Below are 25,588 nucleotides of genomic sequence, written 5' to 3'. Positions count from 1 at the left end.
CTTGTAGCAAACCCAGGGATTGCTTATAAGGTATGCAATGATTTTTCATGACCATCCTGAAAAATATTTCTTGTGGTCAGTTTTCTGTGATAATGTTTAAATGCATAATAAGGATAGAAGAAAGAAAAATGTTTCCTTCCAGTGTGGTTGGCAGTGGGAAGTTAATTTGAAATATAAAATTGAGCTATGTGACTGTCGTTTTTCCTGTTCTTCAGTATTGCTAACCAGGACATGATACATGTATTTTTGTACAGCCATGCAGATGCTGGGAAGCTGTTTATGGTGGACACCATCCCCAAGCTGGTCAAGGATCCTGCTGCTCTTGCACTGCGGTCATTTACGCAGGTTTGTTATGTTACCTGGTACCATGACATGTTCTAAACAATTTTAAAAATTTATAAGTGTACAGCTTCTTTTTGACAGGAAAAAAAAAAGAGGTGAAAAATGAGGAGCAGTACTATCACAAGCTCTGTTTAAGAAGCTCAAAACTTTGCTAATTCAGTTCCAGCTTTTAAAACAAATTTCCATCATGCTTCAGTTCTGCAATATGTAAACACAACTCTCCTTCCGAAACCAGCAGGGGCTGCAGTTGCTTAGGGCAGGGTGAATTTGTCTCCAGCATGATATTAAGAGGAAGGAAAAAATACACAAAATGTGGAAATGAGGCCTTGACAGTTTCCTGCTTCGTCTCAGTGTCTCCACCGATAGATGTGGTACAGGCTGGAACAGACCTTTTTCAGGATTTTGTTGTTCAGTTTTCATGCTTCTGTAGTTTGACAGAGGTCTTACAAATATTAGTAAAGTGCCCTGTTTTATGTCCTGCCATATGGTTAAGGTTGCATAATGGTGATCATTGCAGTACCATAATGAGAGCTCTGAGCCTACAAATCCTTAATCACATGCCTAATATGGGTGTCTAGATGCAAGAATTTCGTGATTATTTTAGCCTATTTCACCAGCCTGCCCTCACCTGGGGAGGCAGCATGTGCAGTTTATTCATACTGGTGAGGGCAAATTCAGCTGGTATTGGAGATGTTACATTAAAAGCTATGCTTTGATGAATCGTTTATTTTAAAATCACAGTTAGAAAAGGCCCTGGGACCAGCATTCTTAAAGGGTTCCATCAAGAAGGTAAGGCCATTGCCTCTGTTATCACTTATAAACCTTATCTGTATTTTTTGCTACAGGTTTGAGTATTTGAACCTGTACTCACCTGATTTGTAGCTAAAGATGCATTTAATCAAGGTATTGCCAATAGCTAAAGAGTACGTGCAAAGTTTCTGGAATTAATTTTGACAGTTCGGATAACATCTAATCAGGGGATGAGAAAGGTCCCTAATGTCTGAATTATGGTTACTCCCATTATCTCTTCTTACATGCACCCTTCTTTTTGCAGCACGCTGTGAACTATATGAAAGTTGCTTACATGCCACCACTGCAGGACATCGGGCCTGAACCGCAGCAAGTCCAGTTTGTTTTTTCCGTCAGCAATCAGCATGGTGGCACTTTGTATGGGATCTGCTTCAATATTACAATTCTTCCTGTGGACAATCAAGCGCCAGAGGTAGGGTGGTGGTGAGGCCAAGAGGGAGGGACTTGGAAATGGCTTTGTGTAGAAACAAAAATGCAGAGAGATGTCCTGATCTGACTGAAATAAAAAATAAATCTTTCATGGGATCAGGGTTTCAGTGTCTTGCACATAGCCTGCATTGGGGCTGAAGTGGAAGGCGAAGTCTGGTGAGTGTGCAAGGCAATTTTTCGTGCTATATAATCTTCAGTGTCTGAGTGGCTGTACAAAAATACATATGTCACATCCTGGTTAGCAAAACTGCATCCCTCCTTTTTGCGTTGCCTATTGCCAACGAAGGCAGGGGCCTCGGTGAATCAGGACTGGGCTGCATGTATTACAGCCTGCTATTAGTAAATTCCTTAGGTTTTCCTAACACAGCAGAAGAGTCCAGCCTTTGGCATTTTGGTTTTTAGAGTGTCACACACCCTCATACTAGAGCAAATTGAAATTGCCCTGTTTGGTGTAGGTTTGGAGGTGCATTAGAAAAGACAGTTCAGCATTTCTCCTCCATGCAGGTTTTTACAAGCCATTTGAGAGTGGAAGAGGGTGGCCTGAGCCCTGTCACAGAGGGACACGTTCTCATCTCTGATGTGGACACGAAACGGGAGCATGTCCTCCTCCTCCTGCAGAGACAGCCTCAGCACGGGGCGGTGGAGCTGGATGGCATTCCCATGAATGAAGGCGACAGGCTTTCCTGTGAAGACCTGCATACCCTGGCAGTCAGGTTAGAAGGGTGGCTGTCTTTTCCTCTTGTGGTGGCTGAGTCTCTCAGTTGGATGAGTGAAAGCCCTGCAGTGAAGTGGCGTGAGGTGCAGAGGCTACAGCCAGCCATGCTCACCATAGTACGCGCGGCTCTGGCAGAGCTGCTCCCGGCCAAGATTCCTGGCTGAGCCTCAGGACCGCAACAGTCACTGTGGAAACTGAGCTGTTGTGTGGTCAGGAAGCAGGAGCTAGCGACCATGTCTGATGTACATAGGTTTCTCTATAAAGCACTGCCCCATGCAGATAAGGAGGCAAATTCTGTATTCAGCCATGCAGTTCCTGTGAAGAAGGCAACGGTTGCCAGCTTTTTTCTTTTAAGGGAGTTGTGTGTTTATTAAACTTGCTTAGTTTACAAGAAAACTTGTATTAACACTGATTAACTTAGAGAGGAAAATTTTGCTGCTATATTTGCAGCAAGAATAAGACTCGACTTTCTACATGCACACACAATTAGAGCTCCTTGACTCTGTTCCCATCTGTTAGTCAAAGAGGGCGTCTACTGCCATGAGGACACACATGTTTTGTAGGCACCTCGCAAGCAGCCAGAACATAGATGACAAAGCCTCAGTGAAACCTTTTTCCCAGCTGATGTCTGGTTTATCTTGGGGGCTTTCTTCTTGTAGGAGACCCCACAAGCGCTCTGAAGACACTCTGTTCCAGAATCAGCAGTCTTAGATGGACACCCTTGCACAGGGATTGGCTTTTTATATTGGGAGGGATCCACATTGTCTGGCATGACCAGAAAGCACAGCTTCTTTGTCTATGTGAAATCTATGTAGCTCTTGTTTTTTTCACAGGTATCGGCATGATGGCTCTGAGACTCTCACTGACGATGTCCTCTTCGCAGCCACAGATGGCATCCACTTTGTAGAGTTCATCCTGCAGGTCAAGGTCAGTGTGTTGCATATTTCTAAGAGCAATTGCCTGGGTAGAAGAGTGCAAAGCTTGACTTCTGAAAGTCTTCACATTCCCTTGGAAACTGGAAGATGGTGGACTTGTTAGACTTCCATTTCAACACTAGCTTTCAGGTTTTTGTGGCAAATTTGAGAGGAGATTTGGCTTGTACTAGCTGCAAGGCATTTGTGCTTACTCTAGCTTGAGTTCTTCTGTCTGGGATTATTCTCTCTGTACTTAAATATGGGCAGTGAGTTTTCTTTCTCAAGCTATGATTATCTAGTTTGGTTTACTTTTGTCTTTGATTTTAAGAGTGTCCCTAATGCAGCTGGTTTTATTTTGTTCATAGAGAGAGCTCAATGTACTCTGACACTGACATCATACTGTTGGTTTGGGCTGGAAAGCAATGTATTAAAACAAACAGGTTTCCACTGAAATGAAAAATAAAAGATCTTAAATTATTTTTCTGATTAGGTGTTGCCTGTGAATGACGAGCCACCTGTTATGCAAACAGGCCTTGTTCCTGTGCTCCACTGCCTGGAAGGTGAAGAAGTGGTCCTCTCCTCGGAGTACATTTATGCCACAGACGCAGACAGTGATGACATGAAACTGATGTTTATGCTGGTTCACCAGCCTTACCACGGGGTAGTGAGGAAAGCTGGCATTGCTGTGGATCGTTTCTCCCAAGCTGATGTCATCTCTGGTTTAGTCACATATAAGCACACTGGTAAGTGAGTTAAGGACAGAATTAGACTGGAAGGTGGTCAGAGAGTTTTGGCAGAAAATTTTAACCTGAATCCATACAATTTTTGCAGAAGCTCAGCTGAGAAAACAAACTGGGCTTGCTGAGGTTCAGGCCCAAGGTCCTGCAGCAGTGGCATGTAGGCAACTTTCATATAGTACACCGCATGCCACAAAAAGAGAAGAGGGGTGCATGTAAGAAGAGATAATGGGAGTAGCCATAATTCAGGACATTAGGGACCTTTCTCATCCCCTGATTAGATGTGTTGTGACTAGGGAGAAAAGTAAGCTGGCTTCAAAAGAGGGCTGATGATATACAACTACCAAATGTTTTGATGTGTTCTCCAAATCCCTGTTTGAACTGAAAATTATATTAAAACAAGTACCTGAAAGCTTCACAATCCTGAAGGCTTTCATTATTGCTGATAAAATATCTTGGGCTTTTTTTTTTTTGCAAAATTATTATTAAATCAGGTACAAAATAGAGTCTTTTTATTTGTTTCATGACATTAAAAAAAATCTTTGACTTTTTTCCATAGTCACGTTTAGATAAAGTAATGTAAATTAAGATGCCGAGTTTTAATAGAAAACTGCTAACAACCTGAGGTACTTCTTGCTTGCCTCTCCGATCTAGATGGATATCCACTTTTGGACAGTTTATAGTCTTTCTGTACCACAAGATAAATGATGTTCAGGTTTTCTTCAAGAGAACCACAGTGCTAAAAAGATGTTGTTTTCTGGTTTTATCTTTAAAATCCAAAAATACTTTATTTTAGATTACTTAGAGAAATCAAGGGCCAGTTCATCTGTTTTCCTACTTAATTTCATCCTTTCATTAGCATTAAAGGGGTTCTCTTTTCTACATCTCTGATGATAGCTTTAGTCTTTTTTTTCAAAGGCTCTGTTTTTTGTGTAATTAGTCTATAATTTTGTGCTATCATGGAGAATATATGTGATATTTTCAGGCTTGGCACTGTCTAAAATGAACAGCTGGTATTTGAGAATAGAAGGAAGTACTTGATTTTGGCCACCCATAACAAACTTTTCTTCAGCATCCTAAAGATATCAGGAACATTATATCAATGGCAGTGTTTCGCAGAGGCAATGAAGGGCAGAAGCTGACCTTCAAGGGTGCAGTGCCTGTGTTTTTCATTCCCAAATTTCTACATGTTAAATGTGCTGCCAGTAAATATCACAAGAGAGGGTGGGAGTCATTGCCTTTCCTTTTCAGGCAGCTTATTAATAATATCTTGCATCAATGCAAGACACAGGCTGCCAGAAGTGCTGAGAACTGTAACACACTTGGCCACAGATGCTTCTTGCAAGGTGTGGCAGCTCCCAGTCCTGTGCTGTATCAGCCCACATTTTGAACGTGATTACGTACATAGGCATAATATACAGTATAGTAACAAAGCACAGCCCTTGTTGTAGTCCATTCTGTGGAGATAAGAGGCATATAGAAATACATTCATTTCTCGGTATGCAAGAATGTTTTCTTCTGGAAGAGCATGGATATTACCACTTGTCATAGAGAAAGTATATATATAAAAGAAAGATCTTTTCCTACGTTCTTCAAGAAGGAATGCAGAAAACAACTCTCTGCATAAATGTACATTTTGCACATGCCTTAGTGCACAAAGAACAGAATCATGAGGACTATTAGCAATTTTACTACAATTGCAATATAATATTATAACATTGCAATAATAATATTACAACTATTAGTAATACTAACTTAGATATATACTTTTCTACACCCTCTTATTCTAGAACAGATGTAAGCTGGTTAAAACTAATTACAATCAACAAACCAAATCCCTAACCAAACAGCACCCCCACCAGCCAGAATTCAGAATTCTAGTAATTTTGCTGTTTTCTTCTTCTGACTTCAAATACTGCAGACTGTCCTTGCAGGACACAAAATTCTTCTTCATGAAGCTCTGGTAAAATATTTCTTCTGAACTGCAACATTTTTTCCAGGTGGGGAGATTGGCCTGACTCCTTCCATTGAGATCTTAACCTTTGTTGTCTCTGACGGTGAGGCTGGCCTAGATGTGAAAGACTGCTGTTACGATGGACCTCTTCCTCCTCCAGTTCCAGTTCACGATCCATTTCCAGTATATGACCTTAACATCACTGTACTTCCAGTAGACAACCAGCCTCCATCAGTTGCAACTGGTGAAAGCTTCCTCTCACTATAGCATTATAGTATGGGTTACGCAGTACTGTAATGGCTAGAGACTCGGGTGTTTTTTGGGTTTTTTGGGGTGTTTTTTGGGTTTTTTGGGGTACTTTTTGTTTGTTTGTTTGTTTTGTTTTTGTTTGTTTTTAGCATCAGAAAGAGTCAGATGAGATCAGCATAGAAAAGTTTTGGATCAGAATTTCCATCAATATTTTTTTTCTTTTGCTAGTACAGTGCAACCACAAAATTCAGCTGCAGGTGCAAGTATGAGTTACTGCTTGTGGCTCTTCAGCTGCATGTTTAAATCATGTGGTTAGAGATGAGAGTGCTCAGATCTGCTCCTCTCCATCTATACATGTCCATTGCTGCATATGTAAGCTATGTGTGAGTAAAAGTGATAATCTTGAGCCTGAACTGAATTTAGGTCAAGACAATTGTCAGGTTTACACAATGCAAAACCATAAACATAAATGTAAATATCTATCTACATTTGCATGTAAAGTACACGACATAAATTTAGAATCTAGCCATTACATGAAGGGAGAGAATCTTTTATTATTTACATTTAATTATAGTAGTGAATAAAGACAAATCTACGCTATATATGTAATGGATCAAATTAACAGATGTGAAGCCACAATTTCACTAGTACTCTTCAGGATCAAAAATACTCAGTTAAAATGGAAATAGTGTTGGTAATGTACACTTAGTCCAACAACAGCCCATTGTGTGAAATTTCCATTGACTTCCTGGGCTTTGGATGAGGTCTGTAGTATACATATTAAAGGTATGGTTTCTGTATGCTTGCCTTTTTCAATGTCATTTGTTTGTAAGCCTCATGTATATGCTATGTATCTCAGATAATATTTAAGTATATGTGTAAGTAGTTTTGTAATTTGCAGGCTCTCACCCAAGTAATGTTCTGGAAATGAAGCACTGTCCCAGCAGGGAAATTAAGCAGTGATGCATGAAAAATTGTTCATTGTGAGCAATTCATAACAGCTCTCATGTAATTAATGCTCTGACAAACAGAGGTAACAACTGGTTTTGAGCAGCACATAAACCATACCTAATAACTTAGCAGTAAAATAATTTCATGATCCCCTTCCTCTCTACTTACGTGATGTCAAAAGTAGAGTTGATGGTGTAAGCAGAGAAAAAAAACTAAACTAAAACCCCTCACTAACTCAGTATTTGTTGTCTTTTCCCCTTAGTTATTATTTCCATTCTTGTTAACAAAAACAACGGTAAAATGAGCTAAATAAGCAATAACGGTTATCATATTGTTTGTGTGCAGGTGCAAAGTTTGTGGTGGAGGAGGGCTCCTCAGCAGCCCTTACCACCAACCATTTGTTTGCCACTGACCCTGACACCACTGCAGATGACTTAGAGTTTGTCTTGGTTTCTCCTCCCCAGTTTGGTTACATTGAAAATGTACTGCCTTCCCCTGGGTTTGAGAAGAGCAACATTGGTATAAGTATAGGTAAGTTTTAACAACGTATAGTAATCAAGCAGATGAAATATAGAGGGCTTGTGGAGGGCTGTGAGGTGGGCTCTGGTGAAGTAGCTGCAGGTGTGTGCATTAATATGGGCTTCTTGAGGAAGGCAGGTGCTGGGAAATGAAGAGCAGTGGGACTGCGTGGGAGGAGTTCAAACGGAGACTGCAGCACTGCAAAGGTGAAGAATTGGCACTTGAAGTAAACAAGACAATCCTCATTTTAGGCATTCCAGCTGCAATCTATTGGAAGTGGTGATATGAGACATTAATCTGCTCTCCCTGCCTCCCCCTTCACTCTCCCATGCAAGGCTCTCACACTTCCCTTCACATATACTTCTGTCAATTAAATGCTGTAGCTGAGAATTTGAAAAGTCTGGGCCCCATGTTAGTTTCCAAGGCAAAGTTACAAAAGTTATAGAGATGGTGGTTGACTTGGGTCTCTTCCCTTGTCCACCTTCAAACATTGTAAGGCAGTTTCATCCTCAGCAGAACAGATTGTGGCATATTCTGTAATGCTACCAGCTTTTACCAGTGTCTCCAGCTGGACATCCAGAATTGCTGAGCCTTTTGGTCCCCATTTTCCTGGTCTGTCTGTCAAATAACAATCAATGTAATTACTTAGGCCTCAGATCTTTTCCTACCTGTTATTTGGGTCTTTTTATTTGGGCTCAGTTCTGCAGACTGAACCGAGAAGTGTGAAGTTGCACAGTTCCACAAGAAGCAGAAGGATGCATTTTTTTTTTTTTTTTCAGGGGAAGGGCGTGTGTCCTGCAGTAACATGTGCAGTGTAACTCTTTCAGCCAAAAAATGACTGAGAACTTATAAAATCCAAGTTATTTATTCTTTGAAGAAAGACATAGTTTTGGATTTTTTTGATACGTAAGACCAGAAGGCAGGAAAAGACTGTGCTAACTCATGATCTCTTTAAAATCTCCAGCTTCGTTTCAGCTGAAGCACCTGAAAGCCCTGAACATAAACTATGTACAAGCCAGGCACATGCGTATGGAGCCAACAGCAGACCACTTTGTACTTTATGTCACTGATGGCCTGCATCGCTCAGCAGAGACTCCATTTTTTGTGCTGATCAACCCAACCAATGATGAAGTCCCAGAATTCATAGCAAGGAATATTACCGTAAGGAAAGAATCAAAATGCCTGTCATACAATTATTTTATGCCAGAAAACACTCTTTAATATAAACAAGAACATTGTTCTGATACTTGTTCCTCTGCATCTTTCTCTTCCTTTGTGTAGTTCAGCCTAGTTCAGGAAACAGCCCAGTCAAATCCCATGTAAACCTGTAAGACAGAGCTTCAGTGGAACTGGAGCAGCGCACAGCTCTGTTTGGTAACTTGCAGTTAAGCAAAAAAAAGGCTCAAATCTTTAAACAAATAAGTCATCTAGAAAGCAGAAGGATCTTTATGCTCCTTCTGGTTTCTCAAGAGCTTTTATAATTTTTTTGTAGAGTTTTTTTAAGCTCTTGGCATAGCTTCTCCCCTCTCTGAAGACTGCTTTTAATATAAATAATAATTCTGTGACCACCATGCTAGGGCAGTGTAAGCTTATCTTACTGTAAAGTAAAAAGTGCATGTATGTGTATAAATTTATATGCATCCATACTTTTATATATATTTATGTATTTAAAGGCTTTCTCCTCTGTGCACTCCCTAGCACCTAATATGAAGTTTACTTACCTAACAGCTTTTCTGTTAATAGGGGCAGATATGAACTCTTTATCTCAACTTCTGTTTTCATGACTGTAATGATTTACTACTCTATGTCTCTTAAACTGGTTGAAATCAGTAGCTGGTTCAAAAGCTACTAGGAAAGGGGTGGAGAAAACAAAGATAGATACACTCATACACAAAAATACCCTACCCTACTTAGGAAACCATTCTAGAATTCTATAATTTCTTTTTATGTAAAATAATCAGACACTTTATTCTTTCATGCTCAGGTTCAAGAGGGGGAGATGAAAGAGCTGGATTTCTCTGTTATCAATGCGGTTGATCTGGACGTGCCTCAAGACCATTTGGTATTTGGGGTTGTGCAGAAGCCCTGGTATGGGTTCCTTATTAATGGAGTTCATGGCAATGATATTCTACACTATAAACAGCTAATTAACCATGACCACCACAGCCATGGGTTGCTTGTTCATGACTTTTCCATGGAGCTACTGAAGAATGGTAGGTGCAGCATTCTTCTGACATTGGTCTTTCATTGCTTTAATGAGGCAAGGTGGCACAGTAAAAACCTTCATCACTTATTTATTCACTTGCCTTATGTGTATTTCCAAGAAAATGTTTAGGAATAGAAGCTAACCCATTTAATGCTAATGTAGTCTATTGATTTTAGGAATTGTCAATAAAATCACCCTGAGAGGTTGACATGTCAGAAAGGGTAGTAATATGACTAGGGAGGCCATCTGCCCTGAAAAAATAAAGGGAATATTGTAACATATCAGCAAACGGATTTCAAAATGTTTGACAGCACCTAGAGCAGAGACAGAGACACTGATTTAAAACCACATTAATTGATCATGGGGTTAAATATTGCTCTAAATGATCACAGAATCATAGAACAATTTGGGTTGGAAGGGACCTTTAAGGATCACCTAGTCCAACCTCCCTGCCATGGGCAGGGACATCTTTCACTACATCAGGTTGCTCATAAGCCTTGTCCAACCTGATCTTGAACACTTCCAGGGATGGGGCATCCACAACTTCTCTGAGCAATCTCTTCCAGTGTCTCACCACTCTTATTGTAAAACATTTTTTCCTTATGTCCAATCTAAACCTACCCTCTTTCAGTTTAAAACCCTTGCCCCTTGTCCTGTTACTACAGGCATGGGTAAAGAGTCTCTCTCCATCTTTTCTATAAGCCTCCTTTATACATTGAAAGGTTGCAATATATACCTTCATCATACCTTCATACACTTAACAATAAAGGTATGAACTGGGGCTCTATAGCTTAGCATGATCAGTTAACCTGCTTTGAAGCAGCAAAGCTCTTTCAAGTACATGTAATCAAAAAGTGTATTTAACACTGCCAAGAATATGGTGGATTCTTCCAGACTGTGGCCATTTAGTGAAATATGGGATCTATCAATATAAAGAAGGATATGAATTCAATCCTGCCACTCAGGTTGCAGTTCAGCCCTCGAAACCTGAGGAAAGATTTTTCTTCTCTCTGTCTGTCTAATATGAACCTTCAGAAGCACCATGTCCCACCCCAAATTCCTCAGCCGTCCCAAGTCCTGTTTTTGACTCTCTTCCAATTGCTTGGTTTTTCTCTTTTCCTGTCCACAACGGTGACCAAGCCACCTCCAGCCCAGACCTTCTGATTGTCCATGGTCATAGCCACAAGGCCACCTCTCCTTCGCAAGGCTTGTTTAAAGCTCCCTGAGGATTATTTAAGGCACAGAAAAGTGTTGCCTGATAGTCTCACCCTTTCTGTGGTCCCTGTTAAAATTAATTGAAATGAGGAGAGGAGAAGAAATGTGCCTTTTTCAGACCAACAGAGACCTTTTTGTGGAGGGAGTCACTCCTTACTCAGGTCAGGCTGGTGTTTTGAGTCAATAGTATGTTGTTAAATTAATGAACAGCAGTGGCTCACCAAGCTCATCTTCTGGTAGCTGAAACAAGCTTGCTGTGATCAGGGCATATGGGGAGGGGAGATGGAAGAAGGGTAATGGAAGCAGAGTGAAATGATGTAGGAGATTTTGCAGGAGACATATTTATTTGTTCTTTCAATCTCTTTCTCTCCCCCCGCGCCCCGCCCTGCCCCCCACCTTTGCTTTTTCTTTCCTCTACCCCCTGCATAGGAATGAAGCTGATGTACCTGCACGACAATTCAGAAAACCTCACTGACAGCTTTAAAATCCAACTATCAGATGGGAAACATAAAGTCCTCAGAACCATTTCAGTAAAGGTCATTCCAGTTAATGATGAGAAACCAGTGCTGAGCAAGTAAGCCACATGTTCCTGTCTCTGACAGAGGGATGAGTTCAGACAAAATGATCCAAAAGTGATCAAAACAGCAAATCGCTGACTGATGGGGAGGGTGCCATAACTAGTGACAGACTAATGTCAATACAGATGTTTCCATGTGGGTCTCTATCAGCCTGTTTAACAAAAATATTTTTAGTGAAAGGAGGGCATGCTTTAACGGTGCTCAATATTAAAAGAATACAGAAAAAAAAAAGGGGGAACATGCTTGTTTTGTCTTTCACAACTTACTTCAAGATGGTTGCCAGAGAGCCCTGATCTTTGCACACCTCTGCTGGCCACTGACCACCATGGTATTGACTGCAGTTACTTTTCTTTCCCCTTCCCTGGGGCAACTGCCTGTCTAAAACACCTCTATGAAAGCAGCTCTGGATTTTGGCATGAGAGAATCCACAAAGTTGATGCCTCGCTGCCTTATGGGGGAAAGCCTTTCAGCTTAATGATTCTCTTCTTTTCTGTTATAAAACTATATTGTTCAGCCATAAGTCAGCTTCTGAAAAGGCACACACTAACTTCCCTTACAGTTCAAAACTAGGAGTCATAAATGAATTAGATATGGTCAGAAATTGCCTGGCAGACCATTTGCAGATAGGCAGCTGGTTGCAAGAGAGCCGAATCTCCTGGACATTTTAATAAGGAGCTTGTCCCTTGCGATCTCCATTTTTTAACTGATGACCTGCCACAGAGCATCAGGGCCTCTGTCCTCCTGGCTGCTTTCCAGCCCCAGGTAGGCAGATGGGGAGCTGGGTGCCCAAAGTCTTTGCGGGTATAGTTCTGAACCTCTGAAGTTTACATTTCAGAAATTACTTTCAGCCTGTTAAACAGGCTGCCACTAGAGTGGGAATTTCTGATCCCTCAGGATATTTGGCCTACCTTCAGATCAGACCTATATTTCCCATTGCAGAGAATTTTGAATATTTTGTTTACCACATAGAGCTTGCTGCATTAACAAATGTTAGTTTTATAGTTGAAAGATTATCAAGGACCCCATAATGCTAACAAGAGACAAAGTCCATTTCTAGTTAAAGGGTATAGTTTATGTATTCATATGATGTACTGATAATTGCCTATTTGTTCCTCACGTGATAAAGATTGATATGTCATTTTCCACCCTTTCTCTCGAAGGAAGGTGATGTAGTGCAAGAAGTCAAGTGTTTTTAGCTTACCCCAGCTGGATCCAGAAACTGTTGCTGCCTTGTTTGGTGATGTTAGATCTCACCATTTGCCATTCCTGTGGTGAACAGTAGCACACAGTGAGCCATCTACTTGCAAAATAGCTATTTCATTATAAGAAGTTACTGTTTCTTGCCCGTTACTCTTCCACTGAGATGCAGCGTGCTGCCAGCAGTTAAGCAGTAGTGCTTTAAGGAAACATGTTCAGATTGGCATTGAAGTGGTTTAACTGCCACATTCAGTCACCACATCTTTGCTGAGGGGTAGGAGCTCCCTTATGCCACTGCAGTGTTTTACAGGTGAACATTTGACAATACCTGTAACCTTTTTCTCACCTTTTGATCTGGGGGCACCTTTCCACCCCAGGGAGTTGCAGCTCTCATCTCCATTAGCTATGGTCAACAGACCGAAGAATCTGGGATGGGATGTTTTTGGCTGGCAAACGGTGGTTATTATTCACAGTGATTGCCAAAAACTCAATCTGTCACCTCTTGGATTGTGTCCTGTAGCAAGGAGTGCCCTTGGGGAATATAAGGCCCTTACATATTCCCCTTGAAAGCTTCTTCTCAAGGTGAGACTGGTGGGCGCTAGAAGGACTTAACTAACTAACTGCTACGTTGAAAAATGAGTTGGGATTAGACAGCATTCAGGGTGTAGCTAAACATGTTTATCTTCACTTATTTTTTTGTTTGAATCTTCTCTTCCTGGCTCATACACTCTTTGGGTCAGACACCTGGTCTTTCTGTTTGCATAGTCACAGCATGTTTATTGCTGGTATGAGCAAATCATTAAGGTTGCTTGATCTGTCCTTAATATGACTTGATATACTTTGCCGTATGACTCCATTTTCTTTGCTTCTCATTTTGCCAAACATGAAATTTCTATGCCTCATATCCATATCAGTTTGAATATGAAACTTCAGGAAAAAAATCTCCACTCCTTCTGAGAATAATAAATGTATTCTCCAAAATCACTAAATAATTATGACAACTTCTTCTTTGGAAATCTCAGTTGTCACTCTGCTTCGGAGCAGGCACTTGCAGCTTGGCAAAGGAAAGAGCTGTTATATGAAGAATGTGTCTTTAGCAATTCTTGTAAAAATCTGTCTGTACTTGGCCTTTGAAATAGCATGGCTTGCACATGCTCAGTTGCATCCAGCCAGAGCTTAGCTGCCCAAATGCCTAAGGAGTCCATCCTTTTCCAATCTGCTCCATGGTCCCTTGGCAGATTAGCTTGAGCAAGGCCCTTCCCTGGGGTGACTGAATACGCTCAGTGCCCTCCAACCTCCTTGAAACTTTTGTATAGTCTAATAATACTGTTTGGGTGCTACATTGCAAAAATGTAAGGCAACTAACAGCAAAATGATAAAGCAGGGTGTGCAGAGGCAAACTGGAGGATGGTTATAAGCTGAGAATGGAAACAGAAAAGACACGATCTGAGCATCACCCTGGAGCAAGACTGCATGAATTTCAAACTAGGTGGGATTTTTTTTGCTGGAGCTGCCTCAAATTTTATTTGTGGCTAGTGATGGCCACTTCTGCCAAGGAACAGGTGGCCTTAACTTACTTTTCTGAATCAAGAACCCAGGAAATTTCTGCAATGGGGAGCATAGAGAAGAAGTCAGTTAGGTCTTTCTAGTGTCTCTTAAAGATTAAAGCGAGCAGTGAGAGACTAGTTATTTGAAAGACAACCTTTTCTCTAATGAACAATCAGTTCATTAGAGCTAGTATTGCTATGGTCTATAGTAGCAGTAATATACAATGCAGCCTATTTGTTTACATTGTCCTCTTCTTATAAATTGTGTGAAAGGAAGTGGAATAGGGCCCAGGAGAAAAAGACAGACATGGTAAATCCCAGGTTGTTGCAGGTATCTGCTTTATTGTTTTTCACCATTGTAAGGAGAAGCTGGTCTACCCTGTTTGCTTTTTTTCTGTTTTGAACTCAAATAGGCACCCTCCTTCCATTCTTTCTGCAGCTGGCATTTCTGTCAGCATCTGGGTAATCCATATTCCTGGCAGAGAAATTATGTATTGGAAAGGTTAGTTTCCTTTTGTTGCATCGATACATGACTTTTAATTTTTGCAGGAAGGATGATATAGAGGTGAACATGGGTGAAACGCGAATAATTTCTAGTGCTGTTCTGTTGGCAGAAGATAAAGATACCCCCAGGGAGAGAATTTACTACTTATTTGAAAGACTTCCAGAAAATGGTCAGCTTCAGCTCAAGGTTAGTCTTTGTACTTCAACAAAAAGCAGGCATGCAAAGAAAGACCTCTCTCTTTTTAGGGCAGAATGAAGTTCTTCTTCCTTTTCTCCCAAATGTCTGTCATGTTTTGAAGTAGACAGCTGTGGCCAGTTTGATTGTTGAAAGAGTGTTTGAACCAAACAATGATGCTGTCCCAGAGGCTTTGACACTAAAGGCCAGATCCTCAACAGGAGGAGAGGGAGGGTGAAAAGCATGGCAGATCATCTGAGGTGACAATGGAGAGAGATGCTGGGAGAATCAGCCCATGGAAGGGGAAAACAAAGCATCAAAGCTGGGAAGGGGAGAGGGGTGGAAGTCCTTGATCAAAAAAAAGTGACAGGTAAGCCATTACTTCAGTTACTTCAGGGTTCAGAAAGAATGGAGAAAGATGCGTGTGAAAGAGTGAGTAATACATCATGAGTTAGAAGAAAAGTATGGGGGGAAGGAAGGGAAAAAAGGAAGAAGATAGAAAGGATATAGCAAGAGGAAAAGCAGAAAATAAGATTAGAAATGGAAGGAAAGATGACCATCTATTGACCAAAGATAAGCCACAGGAACAAAGACAGTAAAAAATGCCTCTTTATAATTGCATGCATATATAATATCAAAAAATCAGTTTCTAAGACCTGTGAGTCTGGAAAGTATTTTGATGCTGGATCCCTGCAAGAATCTGTGGATCATGTGAGACTTGTGAATTAAAGGGGTCCCATACACTGGAGTGAGAAACAGCTACTGGCTGGAGTCTGACAGCTTGAACATATAGGGTGCCTGCGTGTATTTGAGCTCTCTGTCCTTGATAACCTTTGCTCCAAAGCTAGTGACATTGTTACTGCAGGCTAAATGTCAAATACACAGATCAGTCCAACATAGGGTACTATGCTATCTTCAGAAAAGCAGGAAATCTTATTGGGCAATTCACATTTTTCCATCAGAGGACCTCTGGGGCTCTAAATTTCTGTGCTTCCCTGAAGTTCCCTACAGGTTAATTTCTGATATCCCTTTAGGTACGGTTGTGGATAGAACCAAGAGCAGCTTTGTGAAATTAAGAAATAGAAAACAAGCTGGGTCAGGAACAATTTCATTTTCATTTTCATCTCGCTGGTATTTCATTAAGAAGTGTGCAGAAATGTATTTCCTGGAGTAAAAGTGGCTAAACTCCATTTTATTCATGATCACTGTATCTTCTCCACTGTATCTTACAGCTGCTTGGGAACAACTCCAGCTATTTACTGCCCTTCGAAACATACTATGAGGAAAGAGTCTATAGCTTAGAAGGGAATCCAGGTAGCTGCCACTAACAGTCTGCATAACTGCAAAGAAACACAATTAACCGAAGGATGCATGGGAGACTATCTCTTTAATGATGGATGTTTATTCTTTCTAGGTAGGCCAAGGCTGGATGACTCTCCAAACTGGAATGAAGTGCACTCAGGAAGAACTGGATATGAACCTTGTGAGATACGTCCATACAGGAGCTATGGGGTCAAAGAACCAAGACAGCTTCACATTTTATCTGTGGGATGGGTACAACAGATCCCCAGCTGTGGACTTCTACATAAATATCAAGGACATGGAAAAGGGTAAAGATCTGCCAGACTTGATGTTTTACAGTGCCTGTTTCTGAAACAAAGATGATCTGAGTACCTGTCCTGATCCTTTGCTGAGCACTATATAGGCCCTTGGGAAGCCTCCCTGCAGATTCCGAAAGTTTGTCTGCTTGGATTTCACTGCTGGGCAGAGCCCTGGTGTTCCAACTGGTGAAGAAGTGGTCCTGGGATTTGAAAAGGCTCTGCCTAAGGCAATGTGTTGCGCCTTGCCTCCCAGGACTCCCAGCTACTTTTCAAATAGTGTTGAAAATACCCTTCTGAAACTAGCTTTATGTCTGAGTAAATCAAAGCACAGAAAAATGGCAAGAATGTAATAAGGTAGGCAAAACACTGTTCAAGAACAACTCTGCCTACCAGGTTTATGCTCTAGTCTTATGGTCTCTCTTCCTTTATTGCACCCCTATTAGACACCTAAATTAGACCAAGTTAACCTGACACTGCTAAGATTGGAACAAGGGTTCAGAGAGGTTGTGCTGTCTCCTTCCTTGGCAGTTTTCAAGCCCTGATGGGATAAAGCCCTGAGGAACCTGGTTATGGCTGATCTCATGGCTGACCCTGCTTTGAGCAGAAGGTTGGACTAGAGACATCCTTAAGTCCCTTCCAGCCTGAATTTCCCTATAATCTTATAGTCCTATGATTTTTCTACTGGTGATGGCTTGCATGTGACTAAATAATGCATGAGATCAACTTACAATTCAGTGTGACTATTTTGGTGTTGTTTTGTCTATCCTGCAGGAGACATTGCTCTTTTCATAAAACCTCTTAGAGTGCCAAAAGGGGATCAGGGCTACATTACAACTGCTGTCCTTCTTGCACTGGATGGTACTGACAAGCCAGAGGAGCTCCTCTATGTCATAACCTCCCCACCCCAGTATGGACAAATAGAGTATGTCGGCTATCCTGGCATCCCCATTACGAGCTTCAGTCAAATGGACATAGCAAGACAGATAGTCCGCTATGTTCACAACACAAAGGCAGTTGTTCCTGAAGATATATTCAGGTAAGACACCGCGCCCCCCCCCGCCCCCCCCCCCCATTAAAAAGGCATGGAAGCTCTGTGGGAATTCTCAATATTTATACAGCAAAGATATTTCTACTATAATACACGTAGTTGTGACTGCTTTGGTAATAAATGCGTTTTCTAATCGATGCTGAAACTATAGCCAGAGCCACATTCACTCAATGATACTAGCTTCAATATTATTATAGCATCCAAACATACACAGCTATTAAGATTTAAGTGGAGGAGAAGGACTAAGAACATACTTGTGGAATTCTCCTTTGGTTTCTTGCTACAACTGGATACGCTAAAAAAGATCCATCCAGGTATTAAATAACTGCTTCCTTGTCTATTCTTATTTATCATATTAATTTGGTTCCAGGCTTTTTGAATCCATAAGTAGTTCTTGAACATACTGAAAACCAGTCCACTTATCTATTCTGATGCCACAATAGCTCAGAAATTTGTGTAGAGAATTGGATTTTTGGGATAAACCTGGTTACTTGTAGGCCCAGTTCAGCAGCCTAGTGATATTCAAGTTTACTTTCACCTGGTTCTGAACCTTCCTCTCAGACCAGCTTAGACTAGGTGTACTCCTAAAGTGAATATTTCCTTATTTGGTTCTTAAATGAACCTCCCTTGGTTATAGAGTGGAATGATGTAATGAGTTATCATCAGGTAAAGACAGAGTAGATGTATTGTTGCTCAAAGTCTCGAGGACAGTTTTGTAAAAGAGAGGAAATTCAGGGGAAAAAAAAAAAAAGCTCAGAAATAAGGACAATGTTTCCAAAGGAAGAACGCTAACTTCTTGCTAGCACTGGCAATTTCCTCTGAAAACAGCTTTTGACAGAAAACGGACTTGCTGTAAAATTCAAATTTTCCACACAAAAAGAAAAGCTTACAGTTTTTTCATTTTTGACTAAGAAAAATGAAGGATTTAGCTCCTAAGAGCTGCAATTCAGAAAAGATCCCTTTTACACTCTCTTATGAATAGATTCCTGATCTGAATGGCATTTTCCATGATGCATGATTATTCAAGGACATGTTGCGTCATCCAGTTTGAGAGCTTTTTTGCAGGGAAGTCAAGCAACTGGGGCATGAAGACATCAAATAAACCTCACTATGACACCGGGGCAGCGCAGGTGACATTATCTAGAGTTAAGCCAAAAGAATTTTGGGACTTTCTTCAGTTGAAACATTTTAAACTATCCCTTCCACTAAATTCAATGTGGTGGAAATTCTAGTTAGGAGATTTGTCTGATCCACGTGTAGTCATAACAGAACAAGTGAACAAATATTCTCTGGCTTTATGTTTCTTGATTGTGAAACACTATGACCAAAACTAGAATTAGCTTAGACAAGTAAGGTTGCAGTCATGCCAGTCATAAATTGGGCAGTGTAGAAGTGGCTTGCATCAGTATGACTTCTATACCACACCAATGAAAGCAGACCAAACAATTCTAGGGAAACTGTGCATGTAGATAAACCCAATGTCTTCTATTTAGGCCAATGGCTAAGAACCAAACTAGAAAGTCAGCCTTACAAAAGTAAGGTTATGATGCTTTAATAACTGTTGATATTCAATAACTATTTTAATCACAATAATTGCTGTTCTTTGATGTTGTCATTTGGAAAAGAATTTGGTTTTGTGTAGACATACAAATATTGTGGCTGAATATTATTATTATTTAAACAAGGAATGGTTACATTATTTGTATGGGTAATTATAGGGGGCAGGGATTAACCAATCAGATTTCTACTTTCCACTGAAGTACTTCCTTCAGACATAAATTTGCCTGTATTGTTTGGTGCTGCCGGCCTGGAAGAAAGATTTGGCAGTGCTTGTTTGGACAGATGACTTCACGTGATTAGCAACCTGACATCAGATGCTGGCAGCAGGATACTAAAAGAACATGCTAATGTCCTCCATTTTGACACACTGGCTCGATTTTGTAATGAGCTGGCACTATTTCTGATTCCATTTTTATCTTTTAAATGCCATGACAGATGCTAGGTCCTACAGCCAACTCTCTTGCCATCAAACTGCAGAAAGCATGAAATGTTGGTAATGGTGAAATCAAACCAGGCAACATGTCCTCCTAACTGTGCCTGAGAGTTGTCCCCTAAATTTCATCAGAGTGAGGAGAATATTGGCTGCTTTCCATTCCTAAGGAAAAGATGAAGCAGCCATAAACCAGAAATAAACACCCAAAATCTCCCAAAGTGCAGAAAAAAAGGATGTCTTGGACACAGGCAGCTTCATCATCTAGGAAATCAAGTGGTGTACAACATTTGCATCATAAATTTCAGTCTGATGTAAATAACCAGGAGGTTTGCTCCTATCTGGTATTCTGTAGAAGACTGGGAGAATCTTCAACATCATGAACAGAATTATTTAAATCTTCCACTTAAATATTGTTTGAAACATCATTCAAATGATTTTACAGCCATCAAAAGAACCCGAGGAAACTCACTTCTGCTGCAATCTTCCAAACTTTTTGGAAGAGATGGTTAAGGTCTTGAGTGAACTTCTCTTGCTTTTCTTTTTCCTTAGCATAGTATTTATCATCATTACTCTAATTCTGTATTTTATTTCAGCTAGATTACAAACAGCACAACCCTTTTACCATTGGCACAATAGCATTAGGTCAGTGAAGACAGATGTCTCTAGGTTCCCAGCTGGGAATACCATCCTCAGTAAACATATTTCTAACTGCTATATAGTCCCTGGTCTGCCTATGCTCATTCCCATCTGTTTCATGGCATACTGCCGGCTTACAAGTTGATCAAGCCCTAATCATCCAGCATTGGCGAAGGCAGTGAGGAGTTTTAGATGGACTGTCTGTGTGACACAGTAAGCTACTCCATGACCTACTGGAGGGCACTTACTTACATTCAAGGCACGCAATAATAGGCCAGGTTCTGACCCTGTAATTATTTAAATACTTTTTTGAGGTCTGAAGTCAAGAGAGCAAGAGGAGGCAGATAATCTAAATGTCAACCAGTCCCCATTTCACTTATGTATGGTAGAAGCATGCTAGGTGGAAAGCAGTCAGCTAGACTGGCCCTCATATTGTCTGAAACAACCGTCCCATGATACTGTCCCATACAAGATCAACTGCATAAGTGTAACTGTATGTGCATTCAAAGTGCTTGGTATTGGAGGGTGAGAGAAAAAGGAAAGTCAGGGAATATGAATGGTCTACCATGAGCAAATTTCTTTGCAAAGCAGACTGTTCTGGCTCAGGCAGAACAAACCTGGAGTGAAAAACACTCTCCAAGATGCTTTTGCACGTACTACGCAGCATAACCACAGGAACTTCCGTAGAAAGAAAGGTAACTCTTATGTACTATATGGTTATGGGACATGAAGGACCGTGAGACAATTTCAAAACAATTTTTAGTTTCATATACCCTCCAAAGTTTTTGTTATAGGCATGACAATGTGCAATGTAATTGTTTTCAGAAAAAATACTTAAGTAATAATCTTGACAACGAAAGGTAGGATGAATTTTGAAGGCTAAAAGATTGGTTTTCTCTTTGCTTTTATCCACAACTAAATTTGATAATAAATTTCTACAGAATATGCTGTCACTTGTATGGCAAAAGCCCATACTCAGCTGGTAGGCTTCCAACAGATTTTCTCTCCAGCCATGGGCACCTTTATCTTTCTCTTGTTTAGGAAAGGAAAATTAACTGCAGAGTATAATCAAATCTTTAGTATATCTAAAGAAATATTACTGCTTGAGAGAGAACTGTAAGAAACTATGCTGCTATTAATAGAAATTCCCAGTATGCAGTAAGAACTTTGCAGATTTGACCCTTTGATAAATACATGGTGTGGACATCTAAATTTTTAAAATTACCCTAGCAACTTATATAGTTCTGTCCAATATCTCCCACAGAATCTTAGTATTTCAGTGGAACCCTACTTGAGTTTTGTAAAGAAACATAAATCAGTTCCTCTGAATACACAGAAGTTTACAGATAGTTAGTGCCTAAACAAACCCATAAAGTGAAATGAGGATGGATCTTTTTCCAGCTTGCTTTTTCAGATAGTTTTGGGGTTATTGGGTACAAAACAGTCAACACAAAAAACAGCAGTCAACACACAAAAAAACATTGTCCAGGCAAACCATGCACTTTACACCCCTCTTTCTGTAAGTTGTAGACAAAGCCAGCACTTTCACTGGCAGTTGCCACTGCCAGGTAACCAAGTGAAGATATACTTAAGGATGTGTACAAATGTGTATGTATGCCAGATGGTGCAATAAGCGCCCCAGCCAGCATGCCATTTTAGATCTGCTCCATCTGTATCTGAGCTAGAAGATTAGATCAGCTCTGTTATGACTGCTGAGACTGATGTGTACATCCTCAAAGCCATTCCTCTGGCATCTACTCAGTTTCCTGCAAATGCATTGTAACCTTGCCATATACCTGGCCATCTGCTTTTCTGTTTTTAAGTTAAGTTATACATCCATCCATCCCCCCCACAGTCTGGGTTTGAGCTCAAACCAGCTCTACTGCTTTTGCAGTATCAACACAGGCAAGTTCTGTAGTAAAGGTGTGTATTATCATTTCATTTCAGTACATGGTGAACCAAGAACACATGCTGAAGACTACCTTGCCTCTCTTTGCCAGATTCATCATCAGCAATGGACTGAGGACTAAGCATGGGACATTCATGATCTCCTTGGAGGCAGTTGACCAAGCTTTGCCCACACTATCTAGGAACACAGGGTTAAGATTAGTGGAAGGCGCTATGGCACTCCTTTCTCCTGATGTCCTGCAGCTTTCAGACCCAGACACTGCCAAAGAAAACCTTACCTTCCTCTTGGCTCAGCTCCCCCAATACGGTCATCTCTATTATCGAGGGGCTGTGCTACTGCAGTACAATTTCACCCAGCAAGATGTGGACAACAGGGATGTTGCATACAAGCACCGAGGTGGGGATTCCCAGATTGACAGATTTACATTTGTTGCAACAGATAGGACTAACCAAGGCTTCATCGTGAATGGGAGGGTGCAGAGCGAGCCAGTGGCATTCACCATTCAGGCAAGTGTGACCACAGGCCTACTTAAAAGAGATATATAGCATGCTAAGGTAGAAAATGTAGCAATTTTGATGAGAACTGGTACTTGCTGCAGTCTGTGATTTAACTGAGGTATTTATCAGCTAAAATGTTTGCTTTCTGTGTTCCGTGAATCATTAACCTGGAGAATTAACTGCTTGACACAATGCATTACTTGGGCAAAGAATTTTATAGAGTGGAAAGAGACAGACTGTATTTAAGAGAGGAAAGACATCCTGCTTATATAAATTTAAGCAAGTACATACTTACATACTTATACTTGCTAAAATATTTTACAAAGAAACCTCAACCCTAAAGTTGAACCCAGCTATGCGGAGGTATGAACTTCCTCCTGCTCTGCTTTCCCACTTGGTACCTGACCCACTGATTTGCACGGAATTTGTGTTGCCCTCCCCTGTGTGTTGCATCCCACTGCATGCAGCAAGCGACTGGGCAATCTGGGCCTGGAAACCTCTCATGGGAAGTAGTACTTAACTGGGGAACAGACTTCTTCTGGAGCAGACTGCGAGCCAAAGTGGTTATGGCCACTCTGAGCAGGCTACTGTGCTTTTAGCAAAAGTAGGACAAAGAATATCCTGTTACTGTAAAATGAATAAACATTTGTCTAACTTTGATTTAGGTGGATCATTTGGACAAAATGGCACCAAAAATTATTCATCTCCATTGCTCTTCTGATGTGGAACTGCTGAAGAATGGCAATTATGGGATCTATATTACTGCCAGGTCCCTGAAGGCATCTGACCCCAATACAGAAGATGACAAAATAATTTTTAAGATTTTACGAGGTCCTCATTATGGCTACCTGGAAAATATAACAACAGGTGCTGTCTTCTATAATCTCTGTATTTTGGGACATACCAGACCAGATTCCAAAACCTACCCTGTTAATGTTTGCTTGATAGAGCAAATCAAAATTTCTTAGCAAACTTTGGGCAAGGTTTGAATGTAGTAAGAAAGTTTTTACACTAAAACCTGAGTCTCGTGCTCCTCATGAATCCTTAAAGAGTTTGAGATGATTGTTAATAGCTGCCATTGGGAAACTATTTTTTGTTTGTGTCAAGAAAAAAAAAGATGAATATTGAACTTGGCCATTTGATAAACATGTGACATGGGAAGAAATTGGCTGGGCCTTATTATAACAAGCTGGGATGTTGCTGTTTAGCTATAATACCAGGTTTCTGTAAGTTCAAATTTTCTAAGTGTTCAACAAAAAGAAAAGTTGAAAACAGTCTATATGAGCTATGTGGTTCTTATTAACAGCCGTCTGATTCACCTGAATGTTTCTCTTCTTTCCCAGGTGGATTTATTCAGGAAGGGTTTAGCCAAAAGGATTTAAACAGCAAAATCATACTTTATGTCATCAATCCATCGCGGGAAGTGAATTCAGATGACTTGGAGTTTCAAGTCACAGATGCCAGTGGCAACTCTGCGGTGCCCCAGAGGTAGCTCCGACCCTCGGTGGTGTGTGCTGTGGTGCGCTGTGTGCGCTGACCCCCAGGGCAGATGAACCCACGCTGCGTGAACATAGCTATGGCTCAACGTGAAGCCACGCTGGCGTGAACATAGCTATGGCTCAAACTGCCATGTCTTTTGCTGAAGAGTAGAGAAGGTTTCTTCCCCTCAGGGACGTGAAATACAAACGGCTAGCTCCAGGTTAGACTGGGGCACAGTTCTCAAGGGCCTTTGGGGCCTCACAGAAAAACATAATGGAGTTTACTTTGAGTGGCCGTTGGGCATTTGGAGATTCGAGATACTGGGTGCTGAAGGACCGGACTGTTGCTTCACGTACCTGGTCCTGCAGCCGGAGGTCACTCTTGCCCTGTGCTGACGGCAATGCCTTTTTCACGAGCTTGAGATCATGATGGAGGGGATGCTTTCAAGCAGTAAAAGCTAGGAGAGCCATACTTCTGCAAAAGAGCACAGAAAGAAGGTGGAGGGCACACAGCATCTTCTTTATCACCTGCTGCCAAAATTTATATTAGGCATATTATCAAAATTTCCTTGTGACATATGATAAGACTAATGTACAAAAATTAGAGACTGGGGTATCATCTGAACTGTGCTTTGATGACAAAGGCCAAAAGTGGGACTAGTTCTACAGCAGGGGCAACATTTCTCCTTATTTCTGAAAACAGGGCTGAACGTTCAAACAATTTATTTAATCAGAAGTAACTGAGAAAAATAACTAATGCTATTTTCCTCAGCTAAACTGGCTACTTACAAACTAGGACTCATGGTGAGGGAAAAGGAGCAGAGAGCTGGCTCCAAGGGCCAGGCTCCTCTGCAGAGGACTTTCCTGCATGCTAAGGAGAGGACAGGTAGTGAGCAGGGCTGGAGGCAGCCCCTCGGCAGTTTCGTGCAGTGCCAAAAGATGTCCCCATGCACAAACACATCAGAACACAGCCAGCCTGAGCACTTCCCAGCTGCGCTGTGCTCAGCTCACAGGTGCACTGGTATTAAAACCACAATCACAATGCTGCCACTCCTAGTGGGAAAGTTTGGGTGCTTGTATAAAAATAGCAATGCTTAACATCATAGCTTTAAGAAGAGAGCAAAGAGAAGCCACTTTTTGTATGGAAAACAGGAGTTTCAGAGAAGTAGAGTTTATCTTTTAACTGCACTGGACCTCAGAACAAAGGGGAATTTCATTTTTAAGGAAAAAATAATATTTTTAATATTGTATATAAAAGCTTGTGAGAGATTTTTTTTGAACAATTTATCACCTAATCGTCACTGTTCAAAATACAAGTTTGATTTGCATGTTGTTATTATTAAAATTAAATCCCAGCTTTTATCTGAATGCTGCTGGACTACAT

General features: G+C 40.9%; 1 protein-coding gene across 1 annotated transcript in view; it reads left to right on the top strand.

Annotated features, from left to right (window-relative positions):
- The window catches only part of FREM1 (FRAS1 related extracellular matrix 1), a gene marked incomplete at its 5' end in the record, with an annotated part of 58,804 nt that overhangs the window by 16,329 nt on the left and 16,887 nt on the right, over positions 1-25,588 (top strand). The window contains 16 exons of the mRNA XM_082337487.1: positions 255-345; positions 1,397-1,564; positions 2,086-2,294; positions 3,130-3,223; positions 3,701-3,953; positions 5,948-6,145; positions 7,447-7,632; positions 8,585-8,781; positions 9,605-9,833; positions 11,471-11,615; positions 14,913-15,054; positions 16,457-16,652; positions 17,415-17,679; positions 22,321-22,735; positions 23,392-23,593; positions 24,070-24,214. Of these exons, the coding sequence (XP_082193613.1) occupies positions 255-345; positions 1,397-1,564; positions 2,086-2,294; positions 3,130-3,223; positions 3,701-3,953; positions 5,948-6,145; positions 7,447-7,632; positions 8,585-8,781; positions 9,605-9,833; positions 11,471-11,615; positions 14,913-15,054; positions 16,457-16,652; positions 17,415-17,679; positions 22,321-22,735; positions 23,392-23,593; positions 24,070-24,214 (3,135 nt within the window). The remainder of the gene's footprint in view (positions 1-254; positions 346-1,396; positions 1,565-2,085; positions 2,295-3,129; positions 3,224-3,700; positions 3,954-5,947; positions 6,146-7,446; positions 7,633-8,584; positions 8,782-9,604; positions 9,834-11,470; positions 11,616-14,912; positions 15,055-16,456; positions 16,653-17,414; positions 17,680-22,320; positions 22,736-23,391; positions 23,594-24,069; positions 24,215-25,588) is intronic.

This window comes from Platalea leucorodia, assembly GCF_965183815.1.
Source record: "Platalea leucorodia genome assembly, chromosome: Z".
Taxonomy (NCBI): Eukaryota; Metazoa; Chordata; class Aves; order Pelecaniformes; family Threskiornithidae; genus Platalea; species Platalea leucorodia.
The sequence above is the reverse complement of the archived record's forward strand: the minus strand, read 5'-3'. Positions and strand labels throughout refer to the sequence as shown.